The sequence below is a fragment of the Psittacula echo genome (assembly GCF_963264785.1).
Source record: "Psittacula echo genome assembly, chromosome: 2".
Taxonomy (NCBI): domain Eukaryota; kingdom Metazoa; phylum Chordata; class Aves; order Psittaciformes; family Psittacidae; genus Psittacula; species Psittacula echo.
The window spans coordinates 119,708,365-119,735,229 of record NC_137737.1 but is presented as its reverse complement, the minus strand read 5'-3'; the positions used below and the strand labels follow the sequence as shown (position 1 = coordinate 119,735,229).

Here is a 26,865-nt window from a genome sequence, read left to right as displayed (position 1 = left end):
AAGCAAATCAGAATATCTTGTTATTTTTAGAATATATGGTTCTTACTCATGGGTGGTTTTGTTCAGAAGTAGAATTGTTTATTTGCTTTTACTGGCCAAAACGTATGGATGATGATGGAGGGAGCATGTCTAGCTTAACTTGCATACAAATTTGTGCTGCTGACGCTTTTTATGCTTTCACTTGAAAAAACAGCTAGACTAATTGAAGTAATTAAAAAGCTTTTACCATACCTTAGTCTTTGTTTTGTGTTCTTGTTGATCTGTGTAATGATCTCCTATCTTTTGAATACTTGTGGATTGAAAGTTATGGCAGTGTTCCATGGAAAATCTGACTTGCTGCATTTCATTGTGGTCTGATTATTTTGTCTTGAGATTGTATTTGATATACGTAGATTGTTAAATCAAGTGAAGCTGAAGCTCATCTTTCTTTTTGGAGTTAAGGACTTATTTGCTGGCTTCTGAAAGTATGTACTCTAAAGATGTCTAGGCTTTAAGCAGCTTGTAAGAGCTCCCAGATATTTAATTGCATTGTTATTAATTGCTAATGTGTTGTTCTCCTTGTTGAGCATTTGCTAATAAGTGCCAGACCTAACAGAAAATTGGCAGTCTTGAACTGAGAGTTGTTCATGGTTGTATAAACCAAAGAACTCGGTGTGCTGCTTTGTTCTCAACTGCTACGATGCCTTTTAATTTTTAAACAGTTCCGTGTAACAGTGTTTTCCATAAAACTTTGCCCTTTTTCATCCTCTCCTGCAAGAGCAAGGTTACTATTGTAAAGTGAGGGGAAGAACAGAGCTGGAGGAAGGCTGATAGATAGCAGGCTTGTCATACTCACCTTGCTGTGTCACCAGCAATGTTGCCTGACCGTTCTCTGAATCCATAGTGTGAGATCCTGAGTGCAGGAGCTGGGAAAAGCATGCAAGCAAGACTGGGGTCTGTAGTATAACAAAAGCAGCATCATCTGTTGGCCTTGTGTAGGCATTGTGCTTGTGTCCCACCTCTGTTCCAGTCTATAAGTGTTTATATGTTTGGTAAGTACAGCTGATCTTGAACTCAGACCTGCTGGTCTTGAAACATCTGTATGAAAAAAGGGGATACCTTGTAAACCTTAGGTATAGATATTTGTAGATACAGCTCACTAAACTCAGTCTAGTGAATGGTTTAATTCTTTTAACAAGGGTGGGATCTCCATTGTTTTAAGTGCAACTGCGTATTTGGAAAAAGTTCTGTTCTAGCTTTGCTGTTTAGGTGATTTGTATTTTTATGGTTACAGACTTCGTTATTTTAAGCTTAAACCCAAAGCAAAACCCCAAACGAAAACCTGGGACTTGATTGTTTCAAATCCTTTCCTAGAATCCTGACAAAACTTCTGGAGGTTTCTGATGACCCACAAGTGCTGGCTGTAGCTGCTCATGATGTGGGAGAGTACGTACGACACTATCCCCGTGGGAAACGGTAAGAAAAATGCCAACATGTTGTTACTTAAGAGACTAGCTAGAGTATATCCTTTGCTTGTGGCTTTTTTTGTGCATTTATATTAAAATATGCTACATAAAGATTACAGGTTATGTTTAAGTTTAATTCACTAGGAAGGTGAGAAAACACAAACTAGATCAGGTGAGAAAATACAGACAAAATCTTTGGCTTAATGTATTTCAGTGTCTCTTAACAGTGATGGGAACCTATGTCTAAAGAAGTCTTGAGTTAATTTGTTTAGACTAAGGCAAAAGACGTGAACCAGAAGAAATCAGAAGAACTACCAGGAATTTAAGCAACATCATTCTTACCTTCTATTATGAGTTATTGGGTTTACAGTAGGGGTGGACTATTTCAATCATTAAGTCTATTTTGTGAATTAAAAGTACAGGTATAAGATTTCTTTTCTCACAAACAATTGCAATTATAAATTCAGTGATGTTAGCACATATTCAGTTATCACTCTTCTATTTTACCATGTTTTCTTTTAGCTACGCAAACACACATTTTAATGGAAGTGTTAATGTTTATTGTCAATCTGAATTCCTGTCTAAAATACACAGACAGACATTTCTGCATATTTTTTTTTTTTTAAACCTGGGAGCAGAGATGTTTGCTGAATAATTGCATCTCTAAGGTAAATAGAGACTACTGAAGCAGAAAGAGGCCTTTGGATTTTGCAGGAATCGTGCTCATCAGTCACCCAAAGGGACATGTGGCTTAATTTTTGCAGCAAAATAGTGGTCTGTTTCTGATTTCTGCATATGGTTTAATGGGGCAGATGAGGATGGTCTCCTAGGCATGTTGAGAATTTCATGAACACTTCAGTCTGCTGTCCTGACAGTAGTAGAAACATGAACAAGAGACTAAAACTTCAAGCTGTATATATGCTAAAAACATTTATTCACTTAGAAAAACTCACAGCCTTTGTAGTCTTGTAAGCATCCTGAACTGAAAGTATTTTTAAAATATTGGAACAAATTAACTGGGTTTTGCTAATTAGCTCCTGTGTCTTCCAAAAGAGATTTATGACAACTGCTATTTGGAGGGAAAACAAGATATTCTTCAGTAAGGTGTAAACTTGCACTGCTGCCTGCAAGTAGCAAATCTAAAGAAGCTTTGTTACTGGATGCTCCTGCTTTGAGCTGCCCTTTGTCTGAAACCATTTTATTAGTGATTTGCATAATCTTTAAACAGTTTGCCCACATCTGTCCAAATATGGCATAATGCTTGGACTAGTTTGACCATGCAGTTGCTGCACCAAAGCGGTGAAGTCAGATGAGTGGATGAACAGGACCTGCATCTCCATCTGTAGTTGGGAAGAAGTACTGCTGGTGGGACTGCAGCTCTGCTCAACTGTCAGGGTGTTAAACCTATTCAGAAGTGCATCAACCTTTGAAAAGAGTGATCACTAGCAAATAAGAACTATTATAATACTATTCTAACCCACATTCTTTTATCAATTTCTTATACTTCAGCTGCTTTATACTTACAAATTTGGCTTATTTAACTTTCTGTTCTGATGGACAAACTAAAATGCATCAATCTCTTTCTTTTTAAATAATTTCCTTTGTAATACAGTGTATTCTTACTAAACATGACTTCAGCAATTTTAGGACTAAAAGCTTAAAATACCTGAGGACTGTATGTCAGTTTCCACATTGATTTCTTACCATGATGTATAGAATGATAGAATCATAGAATAGTTAGGGTTGGGAAGGACCTTAAGATCCATGAGCAGGGGCACCTCACACTAAACAGTGCGTCTGCCATTGACATGGCTCTGTCCAACCTGGCCTTGAACACCACCAGGGATAGAGCATTCACAACTTCCCTGGGCAACCCATTCCAGTGCCTCACCACCCTTACAGTAAAGAACTTCCTCTTGATATCCAATCTAAACTTCCCCTGTTTAAGTTTTAACCTGTTAACCCTTGTCCTGTCACTACAGTCCCTGATGAAGAGTCCCTCCCCAGCATCCTTGTAGGCCCCCTTCAGATACTGGAAGGCTGCTATGAGGTCTCCACGCAGCCTTCTCTTCTCCAGGCTGAGCAGCCCCAGCTTTCTCAGCCTGTCTCCATATGGGAGGTCCTCCAGTCCCCTGATCATCCTTGTGGCCCTCCTCTGGACTTGTTCCAACAGTTCCATGTCCTTTTTATGTTGAGGACACCAGAACTGCACACAATACTCCAAGTGAGGTCTCAGGAGAGCAGAGTAGAGAGGCAGGATCACCTCCTTTGACCTGCTGGTCACGCTCCTTTTGATGCAGCCCAGGATACGGTTGGCTTTCTGGGCTGCGAGCACACACTGAAGCCGGCTCATGTTCATTTTCTTGTCAACCAACACTCCCAAGTCCTTCTCCGCAGGGCTGCTCTGAATCTCTTCTCTGCCCAACCTGTAGCTGTGCCTGGGATTGCCCCGACCCAAATGCAGGACCTTGTACTTGTTTTGGATAAACTTCAGGAGGCTGGCATCAGCCCACCTCACCAGCATGTCAAGGTCCCTCTGGATGGCATCCCTTCCCTCCGGCGTATCAACCGAACCACACAGCTTGGTGTCATCAGCAAAGTTGCTGAGGGTGCACTCAATCCTACTGTCCATGTCAGTGACAAAGATGCTAAACAGGATCAGTCCCAACACTGATTCCTGAGGGACGCCACTCATTACTGGTCTTCAGCTGGACATTGAGCCATTGACCACAACTCTTTGCACACAGCCATCCAGCCAGTTCTTTATCCACTGAGTGGTCCATCTATTAAATTGATGTTTCTCCAATTTAGAGACATGGTTGTCATGCGGGACAGTGTCAAACGCTTTGCACAAGTCCAGGTAGATGATGTCAACTGCTCTATCCCTGTCCATCAGTTCCATAGCCCCATCATAGAAGGCCACCAAATTGGTCAGGCAGGATTTGCCCTTAGTGAAGCCATGCTGGCTGTCACCAAGCACCTCCTTGTTTTTCATGTGCCTTAGCATGCCTTCCAGGAGAATCTGCTCCAAGATTTTGCCAGGCATGGAGGTGAGATTGACTGGTCTGTAGTTCCCTGGGTCATCCATTTTCCCCTTCTTGAAAATGGGGGTTATATTTCCCTTTTTCCAGTCATTGGGAACTTCACCTGACTGCCATGATTTTTCAAATATGATGGCCAGTGGCTTAGCAACTTCATTTGCCAGCTCCTTCAAGGACCTGTGGATGGATTTCATCAAGTATAGTTTACTCCTCCCACGTCTGGCTGGCATTTCACACTGTCATTGCATGACTCACTTTGAGAGTGGAAGCTCTTCATTGGTTTAGAAGAATAACAGAATTCAAATGTCTTAAATGCTTTTTTCTGTTAAGTGTTTATCCTTAACTCTTAACTGGATTGTACTTCAGCCTTCGAAGGTTGCAGAGGTGATTTCGAACCTAAAACTTCTTGAGTTTACTTGCTGCGCACAGTGGAGACCTAGAGTGACAGTTCTGGCTAACCTTTCCCTTTGTCTGACAAAAGAAAATGTTTGTTAAACTTAAGTACTGCATTTTTGCTTGGCTGTTCTCTAGTGGTGTCAGCTTAAATAATTTTATCTTGCCTTTAAAATTGCACATTGAGGACCAGGTTCTCAAGGCGATTGCACTGTGGACTTCTAATGAGGCTCAGCCACATGTGTGTTTTTTACAGTGTAACAGCAGAGGTGCAGTATGGCATTGGAGTTTTTTGTCACTGAAAATAAATGCAGGGCTAAACATCAGCCTCCAGTACAACTTCCATGTGGCCCAAGGGTTACTGCTATGCAAGATCAACTCTTTCAGTCACTTGAATGCTGTGAACATGGGTTTTATATTTTGCATGTACAAGAGATTGACTCCTAGAGCCATTCCATTGCTTAGGTTGTGATTTAGAAACAGTTTAACTGCATTCTCTTTTTTATCTTGGTCTGCTTTTAGATATGTAGTGTGGATTTTATACTAGTATTTTCTGCTATAATGGTCTAAACTATTTTCATTTATCATCATCTTCTGTTTCCTTTTCCTCCCTTTAAATGGGCCATGTTAAAATCTGGCTCTTCAGCATCCAGAAACTTGTTTGAATTGTCACTGTTTTGGCTTGGTGCACTGTTATTATGGGGAACTGTAGAAGTTGTGCATGAATCGTAACTGGCTCACTGGGATCTGCTGCTGTTGTAAGCAGTAGCTGAGGACAGGTGTAGGGATTGGCGCACGGAAGATCACGTGATGTGACGGGAAGTTGCCAGGAGGGACAGGAACCAGCTGACCCTGGGGAGGTGCTCAGGCAGCAGATATAAGGAATTCTAACTGCGCAATAAATCGTTGGTGACCCGCATTCCGTGAATGCTCTATGTCTCAGCCCTAGTTTGGAGGGAACTAGTGCTTCCGTCCCTCACCACACGAGTAGCGAGAAACTACGGACAGGAATAACAGAACTAATACTAGTGTTTTGTGCAGGTTTGGAACTTGAAGGAATAGGATTAACTGTGAACCTGCCTCACACTTTCTTACTTGTGGGTATAAAACACATGTCTGGGAAGGGATTTGTACCATTAGGCAGTGTTATGCAAGAATGCTGTTCTCTGGCTCGCCATTTTCTTAGCCATAATTTCAGTGATGTACTGTCATCTGAAATATCCTACTACCATTTGTGATTATAGGCCTTTAACTTTTCATTTTGATCCTTGTGTGTTCCTAATGTAAGGAAGCTTTTGAGTTTAATGCCTTATTTTACCTCAATTCCTGAAAATTCAGTGTTTAAGTTAGTCTTGTAATGCGGAAAAAATTCTTGTTTGTGTTTCATAGTCTTGGCCTTGTGTGCAGTGGTTTTATATTTAACTCATAAAAATGTGAGGCAGCTTAAGGCAGGCATAAACATTTTTTTTGACTCGTTTACATTGCTAATAATTTAATTCTTAGCCATGATTTTCCAGCTTAAAACAATTGGACTTCTCTGAATGCATTCCTGTTGTATGCAACATCCTTATATGTTTTGATATTTCTGGGAAATAATATTCCCTGTGTTCTCCCGGATGGTTTTGACCGAGTCATAAAGTGAAATGGGAAATCCTCTTTTTCATCTCCATGCTACGTTTTTATACTTGTTATGCAGTTCGCAAAAATGCATTGTGCAGCAGTAATGCATTAGTTTGGCCGTGAAAAGAACAGTAATAAAAGCAGATAGCTAATGCAAGTTTAGGATGGCAGGATAACACCAGGTTAATAGTAATGCAAAGGGTAGCCTCTTCACAGGATATTATGTTTAACTGCTCAGAGACCTGTGAGAGAACTGATGTAAAAACCCATATGTTAGTTAGTGAGTAATCAGTTCATATATTCCTTGCAAATTCTTTCCAACCTTTCTTTGTTATGACAGACCAAAATGTTGCATGTAGAGTGTCATCTGGATGGTGATACTTTTTAAAGTTTTAAGTGTATTGCTTTCCATATTTTTTTAAAGAGATGATATATTCATGGTGTGATAAAAGGTTTCATCAGTATTTTGTGTGGGATTTGCTATAGCTATTAAAAAGTTATGGCTGACTACTGTGGTAAAGTTTGTAGTGAAAGATGAGCTCAAGCATGTGATTTTTCTGGAAATGGTACCTTAGCAGCCAGTTCTGCATCTTGTACAGGAATAGCTGTGACTCTAGTACAGTTTGAATGTCAGAAAACACTGTGAGGTGTACCAGCTGGGTGATTTAATAGGTGTTGGTGTGTTGACAAGCCTTTTTTCTGGATTAGGCACTGCTGGACTAGACTGGGGCTTTAGTCTTGCAAAAAATGGAGTGACGTGGTTATCATCAATTTATCGAGAGGAGGGCATTACCTCCTCCTAAGTAATCATAGCTAGTGCAGTACCCTGCCAACTGTCTCAAACCAAGCTGGGTAAATAACCCTCTGTGAAAAGGGCTTCTTCCTGGATCGTTGTTTACTTCAAAATTCATGGAAGTAGGTAGTGGGTAGCAAAGAGGAGTCCAGTACAGACCCTTTCTGATGCTGTGAACTCTCGAAAAAACATTAAATTCATAGGTAGTAAGAGAGATCTGCATTGGTAATGTGTCAAATAAGACATATATGTTAGGAAACAAACACCTATAACAAATATTATGTGACTTAAACTTAACCTCTTAATGCCTGAACATGAGGTGGTTGGGTAGGATAGCTACCCAGAAGCTGAAGTAACATCAATAAAACTGCTCCCCTTCTCTCTTTTAGAGTGATTGAACAACTTGGTGGTAAGCAGTTGGTAATGAACCACATGCATCATGAAGACCAGCAAGTTCGTTATAATGCACTACTGGCTGTGCAGAAGCTGATGGTTCACAACTGGTATGTGAATAATTAATATATGTGATTAGTTAATATACTACTAACACTGAGAAATGTTTAGTGTGGGGAAAGGATTCAAGGCAATAGATTTCTTTAAGGGAGAATAACATTTTTATATGGTAAGACTGCAGTTTTAAATGATAGAGCAATATGATGCTGATATGTAAGATCTTAGCTAGTTTTTCTGTGTATTTTGGTTGCAGTTTGAGTAGCTTCACCTTACATGATTGAGTGTCACAAGAGTAATTCACTGTATTTCAACTTACCTGAACTGCTTAATGTTCAGTATGAACTGTAATTTAGGCTTGCACTTGTTCAAGTACCTAATTGGCAGTTGCTTTTTAGAATGCATGCCTGACCACTCTTTCGCATTGTTCTTTGCTGTAGTGCTTTTCCCCCACCTACACTGTTATTTTTCTGTTGCCATTTTAAGGGGTGTAGGCACAATTTTTCTTGAACTCCTGGGGTAGCAGAAGCTTATGGTCTGGTTGATTATATGAAGTTGAAAATCACTTGTTGGTATTTCTTTCATCAAGTGCTGAGAGTAGTATTTGAAGTGAGTTTTTTCTTTCATTGTTTCTTGACTAGTTCTCTAATAAAGTTCCAAAACCCTAAGTTCTGGTTTGCTCTGCCGCAGAACTTGCTGGTGGGTGATGCTGCCTTTCCACAGAGCACAGGACCTTTATAGTGAAGAGTTGAAGGACTGAAGTTCTGAAAAACCTCAGTGTTCGTGAAATAACTTTGTTTAACCTGCCAAACTAATTTATCATGCTAAGCATAAAGCACGGAGAGTTACAAATATTAATTAGGATTTCTTAATCTGATTATTAATTATGATTTCACCAAAGATGACATTTCCAATTTGGTATTACCTTAGAAAGATAAAATGCAACAGTACATCTGAGTATATAGAAACACAGATGTTGAGATAAAAAAAACTAATTTGATTTGGAATTTAAATGACCTTTTATTTCTGAAGAGCTTGGTGATTGGAAGTACCTACAGCTTCTACCAGCTTTCTCATTTCTGACACAATATGGTATTTTTAAAAGGCTGAGTAGTGGTGATGCTAACAGTGTGAAAGTGGTAGGGAACAAGGTTTATCAAGCACATTCTGACTATTGAGGATGGGCTAGCAAGGCTGACAAAAACTCCTGTCCACTCTCCCTGCAGTGTATCTTCTATAAAAGAAAAATAGTTTTCTCCCTTTTTCTTCTGAAGAATGTTTTTTTAACTCTCGTGCATGTTATATGAGTTTTATTCTGCTTCCTCCCTCTCGCATACTGTGGGAACCTTCTATGGCAGGGAAACAGACATTTAAATAACCTACTATATCAAATTCAGAGTGAATATTCTCCACCTGTAACAACAACTTTGGTTAAAAATACTGAATATTTTTAACCAAATACGAGTGTGTGAAGGTGGAGACACAGTGTGTGGCTGAGTGCAACCTAATTTTGGGTCATTATTGAATATTACACTCCAATCTGCTTCTCAGTTTGTTGATATGCTTATTTCTCACTATGCTATTCTCATACTTGAATCACTGAGTATTATAAACCAACAATAGCTAAATAGAGATTACAGTGTTGAAGGCTTAGTTACTGAATTTACTTTCTGCAGGGGGTTCAGGTCTTACTTCATGTGTGTCCTGATGTCTTGAAAATCTGGTAATAAAAATACAAAGCTCTGCTCTTTCTCCAGCACAAATCTCACTGGTAGTAAGTTTTCCTGGATGCCTAACCTGGCTTTTTCTCATTTTCAAGTTAAGCATACTAATTTTAAGAGTATCACATCAGGTCTTCTAGATTTGTCTTGGTGAACATTTCTGTGTGTGCTTTTCAGTTTGTGAACCTTTAGACTTGAGGCAGAGAGGAGATTGCAAGTTACATCCAGTTTCAGACCTTCAGAGGTGTCAACAAAAAGGATCTGTTTAAGTGCCATTTTCAGATTCATATTGTCATCTTTCTAGGGAATATGTTGTTATTTAATTCTTACTGCATCAAGCCTCTGGGACAGATTGTCCTTGGTTCATATTTGACAAAGCATGTTCCCCTTGGAATGTACATAAGGTAGCTTGAGCTGAGGAAATGATGCATTGTTTGTATGTGGGAAGCTAGATCTGTCTTTGTATAGATCTGGCTTTTGACGTGTGTCAGGACCTCTTCTGTTTTATGCTTGTGTGGGGAGAAGAGAGAGCAGAGTCCTCTGACTGCTGCACAGTGCAGTTCAAATGCCTACTTATTTAGCTTTGCTTTATCATAAGATGGATTACTCAGCAACTTAAAGGTTTTGCTTATCTTGCTCTTCAGAACTGGGGAAACAAGCCTTTTTCCCCTTGCTTCCACATGTGTTGGAATTCAGTTACTTCATTCAGAGCAATTGTTTTTTAACTTGAGTTTAATTGGCATGGAACAACTCTGCATTACTATTTGTGACATTAATCTGACTGCTTCTGTCATGCATTTCCTAGCCCTGTAGGCTAACCAAGGGAAGGATTAGAAAATGCTTGCTCTGCTGGGCTGAATCTTTGGAGACTAGAGCAGAAGGATAAGGAAAACCTTTGGTACCTGAACCAAGTCTCATGGGACAGCTAAAGTAGCATTCTGTTTAAAACTTAGCTGTATCATTAAACTGCTAATAGCTCAACTTGGAAACAATTAACTCCTAAGTAATTTGAATAGTTAGGTAAAAGCTGCTCAACTTGCTTTTCGTTAGGCGTTTTTAAGACAGGGCTAAATGGGGTGAAATCAGACTGTCAGGCATTCTATTAAATGGTGAAGCTGGGATGGCAAAAGCAGTAACTGCTGTCAGCTTTTCAGATGAGGTAAGTTCAGGTGAAATATTCTAGTTATATTTGCATGTTAAATGATCATGCACTTGATGAAGCAGGGAGCAAAGCTATATTTGTAGCCTTGCTTAATGTCTTTAAATGGTAATTAATCCTGTGTTTTAATCTCACTTGCATTGTGTTAGTCGTGGCACCCCATGCTGATGGTAAAACCCTGTTATTGGCAGATGAAGGAGTTTGGCATGGCAGTGATGGTGCAGATTTTGTGTGTGCATTCTGTTCAATTCGTGCTTTAACTATGTATGAGAAACATCATCTCCTTATTCCTTGCCTTTACTGGTGTTTGGCGGCAATACCTAACTTGACCACTTTAGAAAACAGCTTTGGGAATCTTGTGCTGGTTGAAACAATGTTTTTAATGATGTGGACTTTAATAGAATCAAATAATTAAATTCTAAATTGACAACACTTACATATATTACTTTAAAGAAACCCAATATGTGAATCTATACAGATGAAGCACATGCCTTTCATGTGCTTCATGCACAACATTTTTCTGAACTTAAGGGATGGGATGCTGTGACTCAAAGCACCTAGAGTTAGAAGCCCAAGTTCCTTCTGTGAGCTATGGAACACAGCACTTTGTTTTAAGGGCGGTGCAAAACAATTTCAATGCCTGAAGTAGATCAGTGGGAATAATCTCTTGTCTTTAAGATTTGTGAACCTATAGTCTTTTGGCTTCATTCTAAAGTCATTAATTCTGTCCTTCGATTACTTCACTAAAATAAGAACTAGATGAAGAGCTAGGTGAATTCTTCATGTTCTGCATTTAATGAACTAATTTAAATAAGCTAATGAAATAATTTATTTTTGACCTTACCGGTCATCGAGAACATAGTGCATTAGACTTGCTTGTCTCCTAGCCAGGTTAGGCCCAGGAAAAGTTTGCTCATGACTCATGTAGTAAGTGCACCGCATTACTTTAGTCTTGCTCTGCTAGTAACAGTGCTGTTTGGAGCGGGGGACCAGGGATCAGAAATAAAGAGAATCGTTAGAGTATCCAGCCTAGCTGACATGTGCAGAGATGGATCATGTGTGCTCTTTGTTCTTGTGGCTTAACCATTATAGCTGAAATGAGCTATTTGCATTCACCACACAAAAGAGGTGTGGACAGGCTGGAAAGGGTCCAGAGAAGAGCCACAAAGATGATCAAAGGACTGGGAAGCCATGTGAGGAAAAGCTGGGAACTGGGTTTGTTCAGCCTTGAGAAAAGAAGGCTTGGGAGATCTTATCACCATGTTCCAGTTCTTAAAGGGTGGTACAAAGAAGATGGAGACTCTCTTTTACAAGGAGTCACATGGTAAAGAAGAGGCAATGGGCACAAGTTACCCTGGGGAGATTCTGACTGGACACAAGAGGAAAATTTTTCATAGGGGAGCATTCAGCCATTGGAACAATCTCCCCAGGGAAGTGGTGGATTCCCCAACACTGGACACTTTTAAAATTTGGCTGGACAGGGTGCTGGTTCATCTAGTCTGGGTTATGCTTTTCCTGGAAGGGTTGGACCAAATGATCCTTGAGGTCCCTTCCATCCTGGTATTCAGTGAAATAATCTTCAGTATTCATACAAATGCTACCGAAACCAGAGTGGATCTGATTACAGACTTGTTTGGTTTTCCTCTGGCTGAGTCAGGGTAATGGTGGAGCTCACACCATCTTTCGGCATTTTCTCCCATTGACTAAAATACTGGCCTGTGTTGCCCTACCTTTTTGCTTATGCCATTACCTCTGTGCTCAGGTATGATGCCTCATCTCCCCAGGGTCCTTTCACCTCTGCAGGCTCTAAGCTATAAACATCCTCTAAACAATATTGGAATAAAGTCTTCACTGCTAGTCAGTGAATTGATACCTACGTGGAGAGTATGGATATGTTAGCAGATGATGAACAGTGGGAGTCAGGATGCATCATTAGTGCATGATCAAGTATGGTATTGGAAGTAAAATTAATCAATAGCATACTGAATGAAGCAACAAATTAATATAAGCTTTGAATATGCAACGGATTCATATATGATTTTCAGAGTGCACATCCCAGATAAAATTACTTGCTTTCTCTCTTTTAAAAGATACTGCCTAGGATTTGCAGTATGCTATAATTAGAAGCTGTTTTTCTATGGAGTTAGCATTGAATATTCAGCATTTCTTACTATTCTTTGTCATAAAGTTTGTTCTCCAAAGCCCATGTGTCTCCTAAAATAGCTTCTCTACCATGCTTGCTTTTAGTAGAGAGAAGTACAAGGTGTATTGATAGTTAACTGGCAGCTGTGAAGTTTGATCGTTTCCCCACCTCCTTTTTTTTATCCCTGTCCCAAAACTCAGGTGTGTAATGCTTAATAGAGTAGGCTTAAATCTAGGGAACAATACATACAAGATAATGCAATCCACTGTATTTATTTACCCTATTTCTTTAGCCTTCATCATCAATACAATTCCTTTTTAGTAGATAACAGAAGTAACAAGTTTGAGAAGGTAGTGTGTCCCTGATAAAAAATAATATTTTTAAGAGGACAGTTCCTAGCTAGAATGAGACAAATTAGGTAAAAATCCCATTAGTGATAGGCACACTTGATACATAGTGTGAGTGTTTCATCTTTTTATTTGAACATAAATATGTACTCTTGTAAAGCTTTCCTCCATACAGGTAGGGACTGTGGTTTGTAGTGTGTGTGTGCTCTCCGGGATTGTACACTGTGGCCATGTTCTGTTATGAAATCTGCAGTCTTTGTAACACACACTTTAATATTTCTGGAGCTTCTGTTAATGTGGAGCAAATATTTTGCAAATATTAAACACCCTGCTCAGTTTGCATTTTCTTTTTTTTTTTTTTTTTCAAATAAATTGTTTGCTTTCATAGGCTGTGCTGAAAAACATGTCACCAAAAAGTACCTTTTTTTGGATAGGTTCACATCTGATTACTATTACTTTAAAGATTTGATTTCCTGTTAGGGAAATTGAATTAAACTTTTCAGTACATTTGTTTGTTCTTTTTGTTTGCTTGTGCTGGGCTATCTTCAGCAGTTCTTACAGTCAGCATTGGTATGATAGACAAATATTTTATAAGCTTTAAACTTCTTTGTTTTTTCTTGAAATACTTCACATTGCATTAATCCACTGAGTCAAGGGAGAAAATTGTATTCAGCAAAGAAGTGACAGAAGAGAACTGCAGTTTCCCTGTGTGGTAGCACTCCAGCTACCCACTTCTCAGTCCAACTCTGAAAGCAGTAAACTAAAGAACATAGCTGTACTATTTCTATCTACTACTGTGAAGAGCAGTGCATTTAATGTTTAAAATATACATATGGTATATTTAAAATATATATAGTATATATTTCATATATAAAATAATGTGCAAAACTATGCAATGGCATAATTTCCGATCCAGCACTATGACATTTTAATATTATATTTCAGGAACTAAATATTAACATAGCTCCAGGTTTGATAGTGCCTGGTTTCTTTATTTTCTTTACTGACTAGTGTGGCTGTGGCTTTGTGACTAGGCAGATAAATCTGTGGTGGCCCCTCTCCAGCTGACTTTCTTCTGGCCACCGCTATTAATGTGACACTGCAGTAACCAGGTTCAAGGGAGCTTATTACCCGAAAGCAATTCACCTGAACAAAAAGTACTGTCTCACCAGAACAGTTGGATAAGTGCTCCATGAGAAGGGCAGGCATTCAGATTCAAGAGTGACTGTGTCAGCTTTGTCCCCTGCTGGATTAGATGGGGACTTGAGAGACAGTTGCAATCTTGCCCTCATGTTGCTACTTCCATCTACTACTTCATGTTGCTGATTTGTCTCCTGCTCAGAAGGTTCCAGGGGTTGTCAGATCTGTAAAACAAAACAGTTGTTTTTGCAGCAGTGTAACACAAGACCAGTGCTTTCAAGGGACACTTTAAACTGCTTAGAGCTGGGAATGCATCAGTTGTGTAGCTTGAATACCTATTTGTGAAGCCATGATAAATTGCCAAAACTGGCGTCTCTCAACGAATCCAGGTTATTGGATCGCTACTGGAAATGCAATATAAAGATGAAGACTGTTCTGTCTGTTCAAACGCTCCATCTGCTGCCTGTCTTGTGAAATTGTTTAAGTATTTGTCATATCTGATTTGTGTGTAACAGTGTATGTTGGCAATGTTTTTTGAGTGGCTTGAGTCACATGACAGACTTTTTATTGTAGCTTTGTTACACTTCTGTACCCTTTCATGAGGCATAGCCTTTCTTCAGAACTGGCTTTTCAATTTAATTTTCAAAAGCAGGGGACTCTAGGTTTACGTTTAGGTAGAGAAAAATAAAGTCAGTAGTTTTATATTGTTCTCTGTCAAAGGAAAGCATTCTGCCTCTTGGGAGCCTTAGACTGCTAAAACAAGCTAGAAATCACAGATGTTCCGAACTGCCAAATATTTTTTGATAACTTGGTTCTTTAATAGATTAGAAGCAAGATTTAAAATAAATGTTGTTAGAAAAGAGAGAATGTGGCAGTTTCATCCTTCCTTTCTTCTATGCTTCACTTTTCTTCACTTGCCTCCTAAAAAGAAGAATTTTCAGTTCTTTATAGGACAGGGAAATCTAACTACACTGGAATTTGGAGTATAACACTGAAAGTAGCACTAATTTTTGCAAGGCTTGTTCCCTTTAGCACATGGCCTCTAGAAATCTTTTGTATGCACCATAAAACTTCCCCATCTGTCAGAGATTGATTGTCCTTTAGTATGAAATTTTCAGGTAGAGATTTTTGTCAATTTACAATTATCTCTTTATTTCGTACTCACTGAATTTGGTGGCTTACATGTTGGATCAGTTCCTTAATGCCTTTTCCTAAATGACCTATAAACATTTGTTTTAATTACCATGACACTTAAGTGTATCTTAGCTTGAGGGTGTCAGTGTTTCTCATATACCAACAAACCAAATTAAATGGAATGAAGCAACAAATTGGAATAAGGATTTGAGATACAACAGCTTCATGTATTCACCTCTAAGTTTCCTTTTCTTCTTGGAGAAAGCACTCTGGAAACTGCAGAAAAAGCGTGTTTAAAGTTAGGTCCGAAAAAGGATAAATTGCTTGTGTGGAAATCTCACTTGGTTATTCTAATATAAATGAAAAGATAATTTGCAAATAGAAATTACTCGCACCTCACAGTCAGACTTATGAATAACCAAGAAAGTGAGAAAATGTGGTGTTTCAAGTTCTGTTGTTCTGAGAGCTGGTTGAGAAATGGAGGCTTGTGTAGTTACTCTCTAAAGTGATGTCCTACACTAGCTTGTTTTGACACTTTCCTGCAATGCAGTGGTAATATTTTGTGCTCTTGTAAATTTATACTGAATCAGTTGTTTCACGTTTGAATGCAGTTAACTGTAAATATAAGCTTGTCTGTACCAGCTTCATTTGCTTTGTCATAAAGATGGTTTTCTGTTCCACTGCGAGGAAGAAAGTCAAAGTGGAACTTTTTGTTCCAAAGAGAACTTGGACCTTTGCTCAATGAATTTTCCATCTTGATTATTAATGCAGGAGGATGAATTGCCACCTTGTTCTGTGTTGCATGGTTTCTAGTACTGATTTCAAGTTAGTGTTACTAGGAACTGTTGCAAGGTACCTTAAAAATATCTATGGAGTTCACATCTACAGTTCCAGCAAGGGTCAGTCTGCCAAAATGATGTGCTTAATTCAAGTCTATTTATGTGGAGGATAACAGACTTTTCCAGATGCTTATTGACTTGAGGGAACACTCTTAAGCATGTGGTAACTTTCCTTCCCTTTCTTGGAAAGCAGTTGAGGAATAAAGCATTATATGTAAGCATGCACAGTATTACTGGTACATAGAATTTCATTTCTCTTCATCACCTTAGAAGATTTAAAATTAAAATGAGTCTTATGTAATGGATGGAGAGCTGGTGTTTTTGTATTGAGAAGGTGTTTACTGCTTCTGACTGGCTTTTGAGTTGTTATGTACAATAATACAATGCCTACTCAAGGTAGAAGGCAGCTTTCTAGTGGAGGGAGTTGGTGACTGAATTTGTTGTTGGTCAGGATAGTATTTTGCTCTTTTTCCACGAATTTGTATTTGAATTTTGTACATCCTGTAGAATGCCTACTGACATTCTGCAGATCTCCTTGGCCTGGTTAGAAGTGAAAAATGGTATTACTGGGAAGATTGCGTGCTGAAATGCAATAGGTATATAGGCCCCAAAGCTCAGCTATGTCCAAGTTAGCAGGATATGTTTTGTCTTAGTCTATAACATGAGCTGATCAGGCACGCATGAATCTCTGCCAGACTCGTATGTTGTGTACTTTTGTTTCCAAGTTAACCGTATTGGAAACTTGATGTGCTTGCAAAAGACCAACTACAATACTTTTTTATGGTAAAGTGGTCTTTGTCTGAAGTTATGAAGGAAGGACTAAGAAAGTAAGTGTAGAAAAGGGTAAAGTGGTCCAATCTGTGGATTTATAGCTTGTACTTTAAAAAATATCTCATTAGTTTCCATTGTAGCATGCATCTCTAATCTGTCAGATGCTGTTTTCAGTATTTTGCTAAGTCATTTGTTATCTTGGTGACAAGATTTATTGTTCTTTCATTGTACATGCTCTTACAGTGCGATGTGTTGAATGCTTGCATTCTTAATGGTAAATCAAATTTTGTTGGGTAAACATGAATTCTAAAATCCTATTTTTCTTTTAACTAAGTAACAGTGCAGGATAAATAAAGTCTTAGGTGCTTGACTTGTAGTACATGGTGATGGACACCTATGCCCCACTTACGTGTGAAGATTGAAGCTTACAGTGCTACTTAACCTCCTGATGTGATGAAATACCAGTATGTAAAAAAATATACTTGCATCTTCTTGCCCTTTTAGTATGTGTTTTAACATAGGGAGAACAGGGGCCTACTGAAGCTAATCTCAGTAGCTTGAGTTTTAGTGGAAGGTCAGAGGGAGAAGTGCCCAAAGGCCTGACAGAATAATCTGTCAGTCTGCTCTCCTAAGGCTGCACATGAAGCTTTCATGTTGAAACGTTGTCTAAATCCCTCCTATCAGTCTCTTACCAATCTCTCTCATCATCTGGCATAGACTAGGCAAGAACTTGTTCTAGGTTAACGAATGATACTTGATTTGAAATAATAAGCAAGTAGAAAATTAACTGGTACTTGCAGCAGCAGATGGGACAAGGTTTGTGCATTTCAGTGGCCCTTAGTGGTGAATAAGGAAGTGATGGGGTAGGAACACGACAGTTTTCACCTGGGTTTGTAGCATGACCATGTAGAGCAGTAACTGCAGATATTTCCTCTGTATGGGGAGATGAGATAAAAGCTTTTCCTTGTCCCTGGACTTAAACCTCACACCTGCAAATGAATGACTGAAATGGCTTTGTAGGGAATATAACTGTGATATCTACTGCATGTCCTTAGAAGTTGAATGTATCCATTAAGGCACTCAGTACCCACAGAATATGTGACTGCTCTGCCTTCTCAGAGATTTTTGCTGAATACACCACATTATAATTGGATTTTAGTAAGCCTTGAGCATGCATCTGAACCAGTGTAAGCTATGCAACAGTTGTACTGTTCTGGATTGTTAGCTTGATTGATTTTCCTACTTCTAAGTACTTGTGTGAGAAATTCACAGTCGAAATGGTTCATGTGTGCTTTATAAATAAATAACTTTGCAGGCTTTTGATGCTGTTTGCAGAGCCAAGTATGCAGCAAGTGTCAGTTGCTTTCAAGGCAGGATGTCAGAGAAGTACTAGAATCAGTACGTGCGTGAAACAAAGGGAGAAAGAACACTGGGGGAGCAGGAGGAGGTTTGGAAACCCTTCTGTAGTTGCTGGCTGTGTTTCTGGGTGGCTGTTTATTTTGGTGGTACAACTTTGAGTCCTGCAAGACCACTGGAGAGCAGCTCGTTTCCTTCTTTGTCTTCAGGAGTCTCTACTTTGAGGGTGGTAACCTACCTAATATGATCAAGAGTCATATCTCTTGAGTGCAGCCCAGTTATTAAAATACTGTGATCCTGCTGCAACACCTGATAAAGCTGTGAAGGAAGGTGCTAAATTGTAATGGATGAGCAGCGTCCATATTGTGTTATTTTCTTTGCTAGTGGAGTTTGAAGTTAACATTACAGGAATTTTGCTTTTCTAGATACTTAACTTTAAAACCGAGAAAAACGATGTTGAGTGGTACAGTTGTGATCCTAAACTTCATTGTGTGGTAGGATTTATAATGCCTAGGGAATAGCCATTCAACAGGACACTAAAATGAAAACTAGTTTTTGAAATGTACAGTAAGAACTAATATTTTTAACTTTAAATAAAGCACAAGTGCATACTCTTGAGTTATCTTTTGAGTTATTTTTAAGGCTTCATTCTAAACATAATTTCTCTGAACTGCTTCTTATGTTTAATCTGTGTAGATTGAAATACCTGTTTAGTGAGGAAAAACTGGGTGCTAAGTGTACAATCAGCAGTGGAAAAAAATGTGTATGCCTCACAGGTCCTGAAACCTTTCTGTCTGCTGGTACAATGGTGCAATGATTGAAGTGTGTTTTCTGTAGCAAGCAGCACAGAACAAGCTGTAACCCAGGCACTACTAAATACCACTTTCAGCTTCTTTGTGGTTCTTTGAGATGTTGAGGTGCTTTCACAGGAGACAGTGAAAGATGGGAACATTCACAAGGATTGTGCAGTATTACAGAGAATTTAGATATTGTTGTTCAAGGCAAATGCTAAGAATTTGGGGGGCATTTTTTCCAGTGTTAAGATGACAGGTGTAAAATAAGTGACAAAATAAGCACTTCAAAATACAGGTGAGGAAATTGTTGGTATATAGTGAGCCTGGCTCAAATATCTGTTCTTTTTTCCAACTCAGACGTACAGTTCTTTAGTCAGCATCTATTTTGGTTGGCTATGGGTTATGTTGCCAGTGTGTCCATCAGTATTACTTGTGCTCACGCAGCTGGGTTATGGGAAGAGAGCCTTTGTCACAGCTTCTAACATGTATATTTAGCAAGCAAAATCTGTGGGCTTCATGGATGTTCTGTCACAGTTGCCGGGACTTCTAGAGATTACAACTGGACTGCTTCTTTTTCCAGTTTTGTTGATGTTCAGTTTGTACCTTATTTTCAGGACAGTAGATGATGGATACCTAAAGCTTAGGTACTCTCATAGTAGCTCCAGCTGACTATCAACAGTAGACATTATTTAAGGATTAATTCTAAGCTTAAAGCTTTTTCCTCTTTCTTTATTCCATACTCCCTGGGTCTCCAGAATGTTTCTCAATCTGACTTTTTTGTTGTATTTCAGGGAATACCTTGGAAAGCAGTTGCAGTCAGAACAACCTCAAACGGCCACCGCACGGAGCTAAACGCTTTCATCAGTTCATACGTATAACTGCAGTATGTTTGTCTTTAAATTAATATCAAGGGAACAATGAAATCACGTGTTCTTTGCCTGCTACTAGCACATAAACTTTCCAGCTTTCCTCTGGTGATTTTGGCTTGGTAAAAATCTCTTTGTTAACTGGTTCTGATGATTATGCCTATTAGCTTCTTGTTATATTCTGAATGTATATGAGGAAATGTGGCTAATATATTGTGTTGTTTTATGTATTTATTCTCGTAATAAAGAATGTTATTAAAGGATATTCATTCCATGTTATAATCGGCCTGGAAAAACTGTTCTTTCAGTGGATTATCAGTGTTATCACTTCTCAAGAAAAGCAGGTAGTCCCTATATGTCTCCAGACAAATTAATAAAGCTTTTATTTAGTGTTCCGTAGGAAACGCGATAGCCTGAAAAGTGTTGATTATCAGTACTAAAAATACACCAAGTCTCAAAACAGTGTTATAATTGTATGTAAAAGCAAGCATATGGGATTTTTTTGAGGGGGGGTTAGAGACTACGTTAAGAAAATCTGGACATGAGAAAAGAAAAAGAAAACACTCCTTTAGTGAAAACTGGTAAATTTAAAATTGTTAGTCAAGCTGTGTAACATCAGAGTTAAGGCTGATCAGAGATCAGGGCTTCTTTCTGTGGTTTTTTTTTTTTTTTTTTTTTTTTTTTTTTTTTTTGTTGTTTTTGTTTTGTTTTTTTGTTTGTTTGGTTTTTTGTTTTGTTTTTTGTTTTTGATAGCATGTTCAGGAATTGATAAACTTGGAATTTCATAGAGCGTTTTTGTTATTGAAAAGACTTGTAAATATTAGGGTTCGGGGTCATTCTAAAATCCATTGTATTTCCTTTATATAAGCCAAATAATTTGGTTGTTGATATTTTCTGTGTTTTGTAGCTCCTCATAGTAAAAAAGATGTAAGCATCAATAAATCAAATATGATACTGGATTGGCATGTGAAAACAGTCTTGTTGCATATATAGGAGCTTGGCCTCAGGCACTTGCAACACGAAACGGTTAATGTTCTTGTGATTAATTTTTAGAATGAAAATAAAAAATATGAGAAAACAACTCTATTTCCTCAGTAGTTTTGTGTGGTGCAAGTCTCTGAGGAAGCTTGGGGTACTTTGTCATCAAAAAAGAAGAACAAATTGGGAGAGCTTTTCTTACCCAGTCTGGATTTTCATCGTATATAACTGTGATTTGATCACTGCTGCAGTGGGGAGAGAGAACACATTTGGGATGACAGCTTGATTTCTTGGCCTGCTTAATCAAAATTGGATTGTGTAGATTAATGACTAGTACTTACAACTACGTATAGGAGATAAGGGCTTTGATATTGAAGTTAGTATCATGAGGTTAGATGCTGAAGCTTGTAAAGAATTAAACTGACTTTAGCTGGAGTGAGGGTTATCTGAATGGATCTTATCTTGGCACTGCATGTTCCCATAGTGATGAGGGATAATAGTGGTGTGGGAAGCTACTGGGAGTTCAAGGGTGCACCTACACTGCCATTTTTATCTTGGGTCGGTTGAATGCTCCTGAAGTAAATCTCCGATTTTTTTTTTTTTTCCCTGCTTTTTACACTTCAATTTCCATTTCATGGTGGGATTGTTGTATGAATGGGGTTTGTCGATAAAGCTAAACTGCTGGGTGTATATCCTGTGTGTCTTGGCTACTTGGCAAGTGTTCAGTCCACTGGACCAGGTAAGATTTTCTTTGAAGCATGGCCCTTTGAAATTCACGCAGAGTGAAGGCTGGATTCTTGGCACCAAACGTCTTGGTCTACAAGTCAGATTCTCGTGTCACACGTGCTGATTTAAGCATAGCCTGATGCTTACCTTGAAGATGCTGTAAAAGGTTGGTCCTCTGGTTCCAGCTGCACAGGAACCATGACAGGGCATTAATGGGGAAGTAACATACTCCCATGTTCAAAACGGAAGTTTGTGTTGCTTCCTTGTCTGAAGGGAACACTGAAGCACTGCTTGGTAAGGGGGTTTGTGTTTCAGTTGTATGAGTAAAGACTGTGAATGCTACCGATGGCAACTCCTCCAATTTTTTGGGGGCTATTCATAGCATGAAACAAAGTTGCTTACATGGGTTGTCCTGAAACATCTAAATATTGTGTTCATGTATTACGCAAATAAATTCTTCTCTCTGTAGCTTTGCTAGTATTACTCTGTGCATGGTTTAATTCTTTGTTATGTTCAACTCTGTTTAGTTAGAATTCTGTTGGAGGCAGAAGAAGGTGTATTTAAAGAAATGGTCATGGTGTTTCACTTACATCAGTGTGCAGTACTGATACTTCAGTGCCTGTGAAACCTGAAAGCCATGACATTTCCAGCCCCATATGGTGATGTTCAGGTGGCTCAAGAGAGAAAACAGGGCAGAACTGTCCTGGAGCTTTTAACCTTTGAAGTCAAGAAACTTGGCCAAAAGCTATTGTTGAGTTTCAGTTAATTCCTAAAACTTTCTACGGCATCTGGTTTTGTCTTATAATGAGCTTTAGCTTTTGCTGCTGAGCACTGTTAGTATTCGCCTCTTTGTGTTGGCTCACTTAACTTGCTCAGCCTCATTTTTCCAAACTGTGGCATGGGTAGGTATGCAGATGCTGTGGTGGCAGGTTAAAGCTTCAGGGCAGCGTGGTGACAGTGTGGGTAGAGCCCAGTGTTAGGAAGTGTGTGCAAGCAGCTTCCTTCCCTTTGGTGACGTGGAGATTTGGAGAAGATGGCAGATTAGCTGCCATGAACCAGACAACTACCTTACTTCTTAGGTGAGGAGATAAGTTACCTTCTCCCAAATGAGGGTAATCAGTCTTCTCTTTATGAATTTTTTGTCCATTTTCCTAGTTTTTGTTTTCACTCTTATGTTGCATGCAAGAATAAATGCAGATTAATTTTCCTGTAATAGAAATAACTGAGTCTTTGAAACCTTTATAAGCTGGCTTTAAAGTTTTGCGTTGAAGGTTTCTTTTACTTTTCGTGATACATCTGCTGAAATGATATTCTTTAAACTTTGGTCTTGATCTGAAATCTAAAGGAGAAACTGAGTAAGTTTGCAAGATGCAGCAACTGTGAAAAGAATTTAAACCTGTCACAGTTCAATGCAGGAGGGATGGAGGGGAAGCACGATGAAGAACAATACTGACATCAGGAACTAAGGCAGGAAAATGCTTTAATTGTATGCCTAGTGCATGTTTATTATTCCAACAAGCCATTTGAGATCCTAAGGCATGCAGCTGGATGAAGAGGAGGCAAGATCTTTGTTTTAGCCAGCGTGAGCTACTCTGCTAGTAACAAAGCAGGGCTGAGCAGGAGATGGACTGTACCACACTGCATCAAACCTCTCTTATGTATCTCATCAGAATTGCAAAAGTGTCATTGTGCACCTGCATGAATGAAGGAAGGTTGTCAACAATTCGTAACTCAGGCCTGCTGGGTCAATATATGCTTTTTTGGTCAATATGACATGCTAGTTTTAGCCCAGTAGGTGACAAGGGGTCAGACGGAATCCTGTTGACTCATCTCTGTCTAAAAGCTTTTGCTTTTCTCTTCAGCATCTTCTGCGGGGTAGTTGTAAGTTATCTTTCTAGAACCATGTGCTTTGTCAGAGTTGAGATGTCGGAGATGATCAGGTATGTTATTAACTTAATTATATTCACTTCCTCTTAGACTCCAAAAAATCTGAACTGCTGTTGAACTTTTGTCATTCACTATCATTCAGATACCACAGAAAGCAGCAACACTGCTTGCAAATGTTAGGTGTAGCATCTAGAGAGTTACCTGGGAACTTTTCTTACTTTTGGGTATGCATATTTCATTGGTACAGCTGGTTCCAAGATGCATCAGCCACGGCTGAATACAAATGATGTGCTAAAAACTCTCAGTACCCTTTGAGGATGTTTTCTCATGACCTGTACCTTGGCTTTACTGCTGCTTTTAGACTAAGTTGCTGTACAGTAAGGAGCCTCATAAAACCCAGCAATGGCATAATGGCTGATTGCTATGCAGTGTGTCTTGTTTCTGTTACTTGTTTGTATCCAAGAACATTTCTGTGCAAAAACTAAAACGGCAGAAGGGAACAATACAGGTTTTCATGAGTTAATCTTTGGTGCCATTACGTACCCACTTGTGGCATAATTTTTTCAAGGCTTTTCAGTTAGTTTCCCTTGTCTGGAATCTGTAAGAGACAATGCTATCAAGCTGAAAATTTAAATAGCTTTTTCAGTGTCATCATAAGCTATGTTAAGAAGGCTGCAGGGATAGGTCCAGCTCTTCCAAAAAACAGGCAAAGAAATTGAGTGGCTGATTTTGGCAATAACCATTAAAACCTATTGATTTGGAAGCCACAAAAGTGCTAGAGTATCAGATGACTGTGTAGCAAGAAAATGCGATGAATTGCAGGCTTGAAGGTCATTGTTCTCTAGATAACTTCCATGAAAAGGAAGTGTGCAAAATGACCATATTCTGTCAGGTTCAGGTATTCCAAGTGCATCTTCAGATTATGAATTGTGCCAGTGTGGAGATCACAGCTAATAGTTTGGTTGTGGATGCATGCAAACACAGGGCAAGATGCTATGGTCATCAGTTGAAAAGATGAAATCATTTTGGCATAAAATATTGAGTAGAAAAATAATCTTTAGAAATATTTTGGGTTTTTTTTCCCTTCAAGATTTCTGTGTTGCAACTTTTTTTTATATTTTTTTTATTGTTTATCTAGGAGATCATAGGATGTTTTAATCTCAAAGGATTCATGAAGAATCACTTTGTATCTGACTTCCCCAACCAGCACACTTGAACTGAGCTGGCCCTTTTCTACTGAAATGTGTGAGACCACTGGTGAGATTCTGAAATAGGTCTTGGATGTCTTCAATTGGTGAAGTCCTTTTACAGGAGAAGTTGTTTGTGTGAAGTGCAGAAATTTTGCCTTCTGTTGTATTTCTGAATGTCACTCTTCTCTCAGTATTCCCATTAGTGCCATATAGTTCTTTCTAGATTATATTCTGATTCATCTTACAATTGGTAGTATTTCCCAGTTGAAATACATTTGTGGTACTATATTGAACAGATGATGGATGAGACCTAGAATCAAGGACATTTTTTAGAAAAATCAGTTACCTTTTTCTGGCAAGAAAGGGCTATTTATGCTGTTTCTGTCTTGTATTTTACCTGTCTTGTGTTTTCCTTATACATTCCAGTTCAAATTCTGTCAAATACTATTTCTAAAGGAAGAGTCAAGGTTTTTATCTTATTGCTCTTAATCCAACAAGTCTAAGTCCAGATCATGTACTTTTTCTTTTTATGTAGACATTAAATTTCCTGAATTTTATCATCTCTGACTTAATATGCCTTCTGCTTATTTTTTTTTCAAAGAAATCTGGAATGGGATGAAATCTTCCCCTAAAGAAAATGCATTAAGCTCCCTAGATTTTGTTTCTAGGGAAGTTTTCGTTTCCTGACCTTACTTTTATTAGTCTACATGAATAGCTTTATACTGGGGCAAAGCCAAGCCTATATTTCATGTGTTTGACTGCCCTGCAGGGACTAGGCACTGTAACTTCTTTACAACAGAATAATGTTTGTCCCATCATATCTCTGTGCCCTGTCTGGAGATGAAAGGAACTCTGTTGAAGGTTGCTGGAATCTTACTGGGTTTTGTCTTTATTTCCTAGTCCAGTATAATTAATTGATAATTTTGATGAGAATCTTATGATGGTGCAACTCAGTGTGCAGGATTAGTGGAATACTCCCTCAAACCAGTGAGATCCTTTTCATCTTCTGTTCTCCATCCTGTGTCTCTGCTCTTATTCTGAATTCCCTACTAGCTGGTTTGTTGCATGAGAAAAAAGTTCTCAGTCATATACAGTTGCATCTCTTGCACTGAGTTGAACCTCCGGTCTTCTCTGGCTTTTCTTCCTTCTTCTGTTTGGTGCTTCCACACCCCCATCTCTTCATTTATTTCTGCCTCTTTCTTCCTTGTTCTTCAGTGGTGCAAGGCTCTTTCAGCTGGCGCCTCTTTGGTCACATAATTGAAGACTGTTTTTCTCAGGTGCTTTTATTTAATCTGTAGATGCTGAGTTAACTGTTCTGTATTTCCTTAGAATTCCATATAAACTCTGTTTCCTGATCCAACTTTAGTCTCCAACTGCTCAATGCTTTTTGCAGGGAAAAACTGTATTGAGTGCCTGTTTGAAACTAATTAGCAGAACTTCTTCCTACAGTGTCGTCTTTATTAGGTCTTTTTCAGTGCTGCCACAGTTGCCATTCTCTCTCTCCTTCTTAAATTTATTTTTGAGGAGTAAGGAACATTAGTTCCTTGTTTTGTAATGTCACTTGCAAATTTTTACATTGGTTATAAAAATTTGGTTTTAAGTCTGTATTGTGAAGATAGGGAAGTGTTTCTTTTACATCAATAGGGATCAAACATCTCTCGCTGGCTGTGAGACTATAGCTTCGTGTTAGCATAGTTTGAATTTTTGTTATAGGCAGATATGGCAAATCACCATTTGGGTTTAAAAAGGCCAATTTATACTGTGGAGAAATTGTAGATCACCAGATGCAATAAATATAACACTTCAAATCAATAGATTTTTAAAATGTTCCTCTCTACGTCCTGCCCCAAGCTGAGCTGAGGAATGGATGTTGGGAAATGATGCTTCCGAAGAGTGTATTCTTGAAGACCATTTTCATGCAGTGCTTGTAATAAAAGTATTTTATATTCATTCTGGTCATATCTCACAAGATCCAGGCTGTGCAGTATCAGCAGCGCGATACTTGAAGTTTAATCTGTGTGCCTTAGACTCCTTAACCTGACAGAATTAGATAATGTGTTCTCAGTTTAAAA

The 26,865-nt window shown here is 38.7% G+C and overlaps 1 protein-coding gene across 1 annotated transcript in view; it reads left to right on the top strand.

Moving 5' to 3' along the window:
- Window positions 1-21,999, top strand: part of ATP6V1H (ATPase H+ transporting V1 subunit H) — a 49,445-nt gene extending 27,446 nt beyond the window's left edge. Inside the window, exons 12-14 of the mRNA XM_080611347.1 lie at window positions 1,354-1,455; window positions 7,682-7,795; window positions 19,938-21,999. Of these exons, the coding sequence (XP_080467473.1) occupies window positions 1,354-1,455; window positions 7,682-7,795; window positions 19,938-19,998 (277 nt within the window). The 3' untranslated portion in view covers window positions 19,999-21,999. The remainder of the gene's footprint in view (window positions 1-1,353; window positions 1,456-7,681; window positions 7,796-19,937) is intronic.
- The last annotated feature ends 4,866 nt before the right edge of the window (window positions 22,000-26,865 follow it).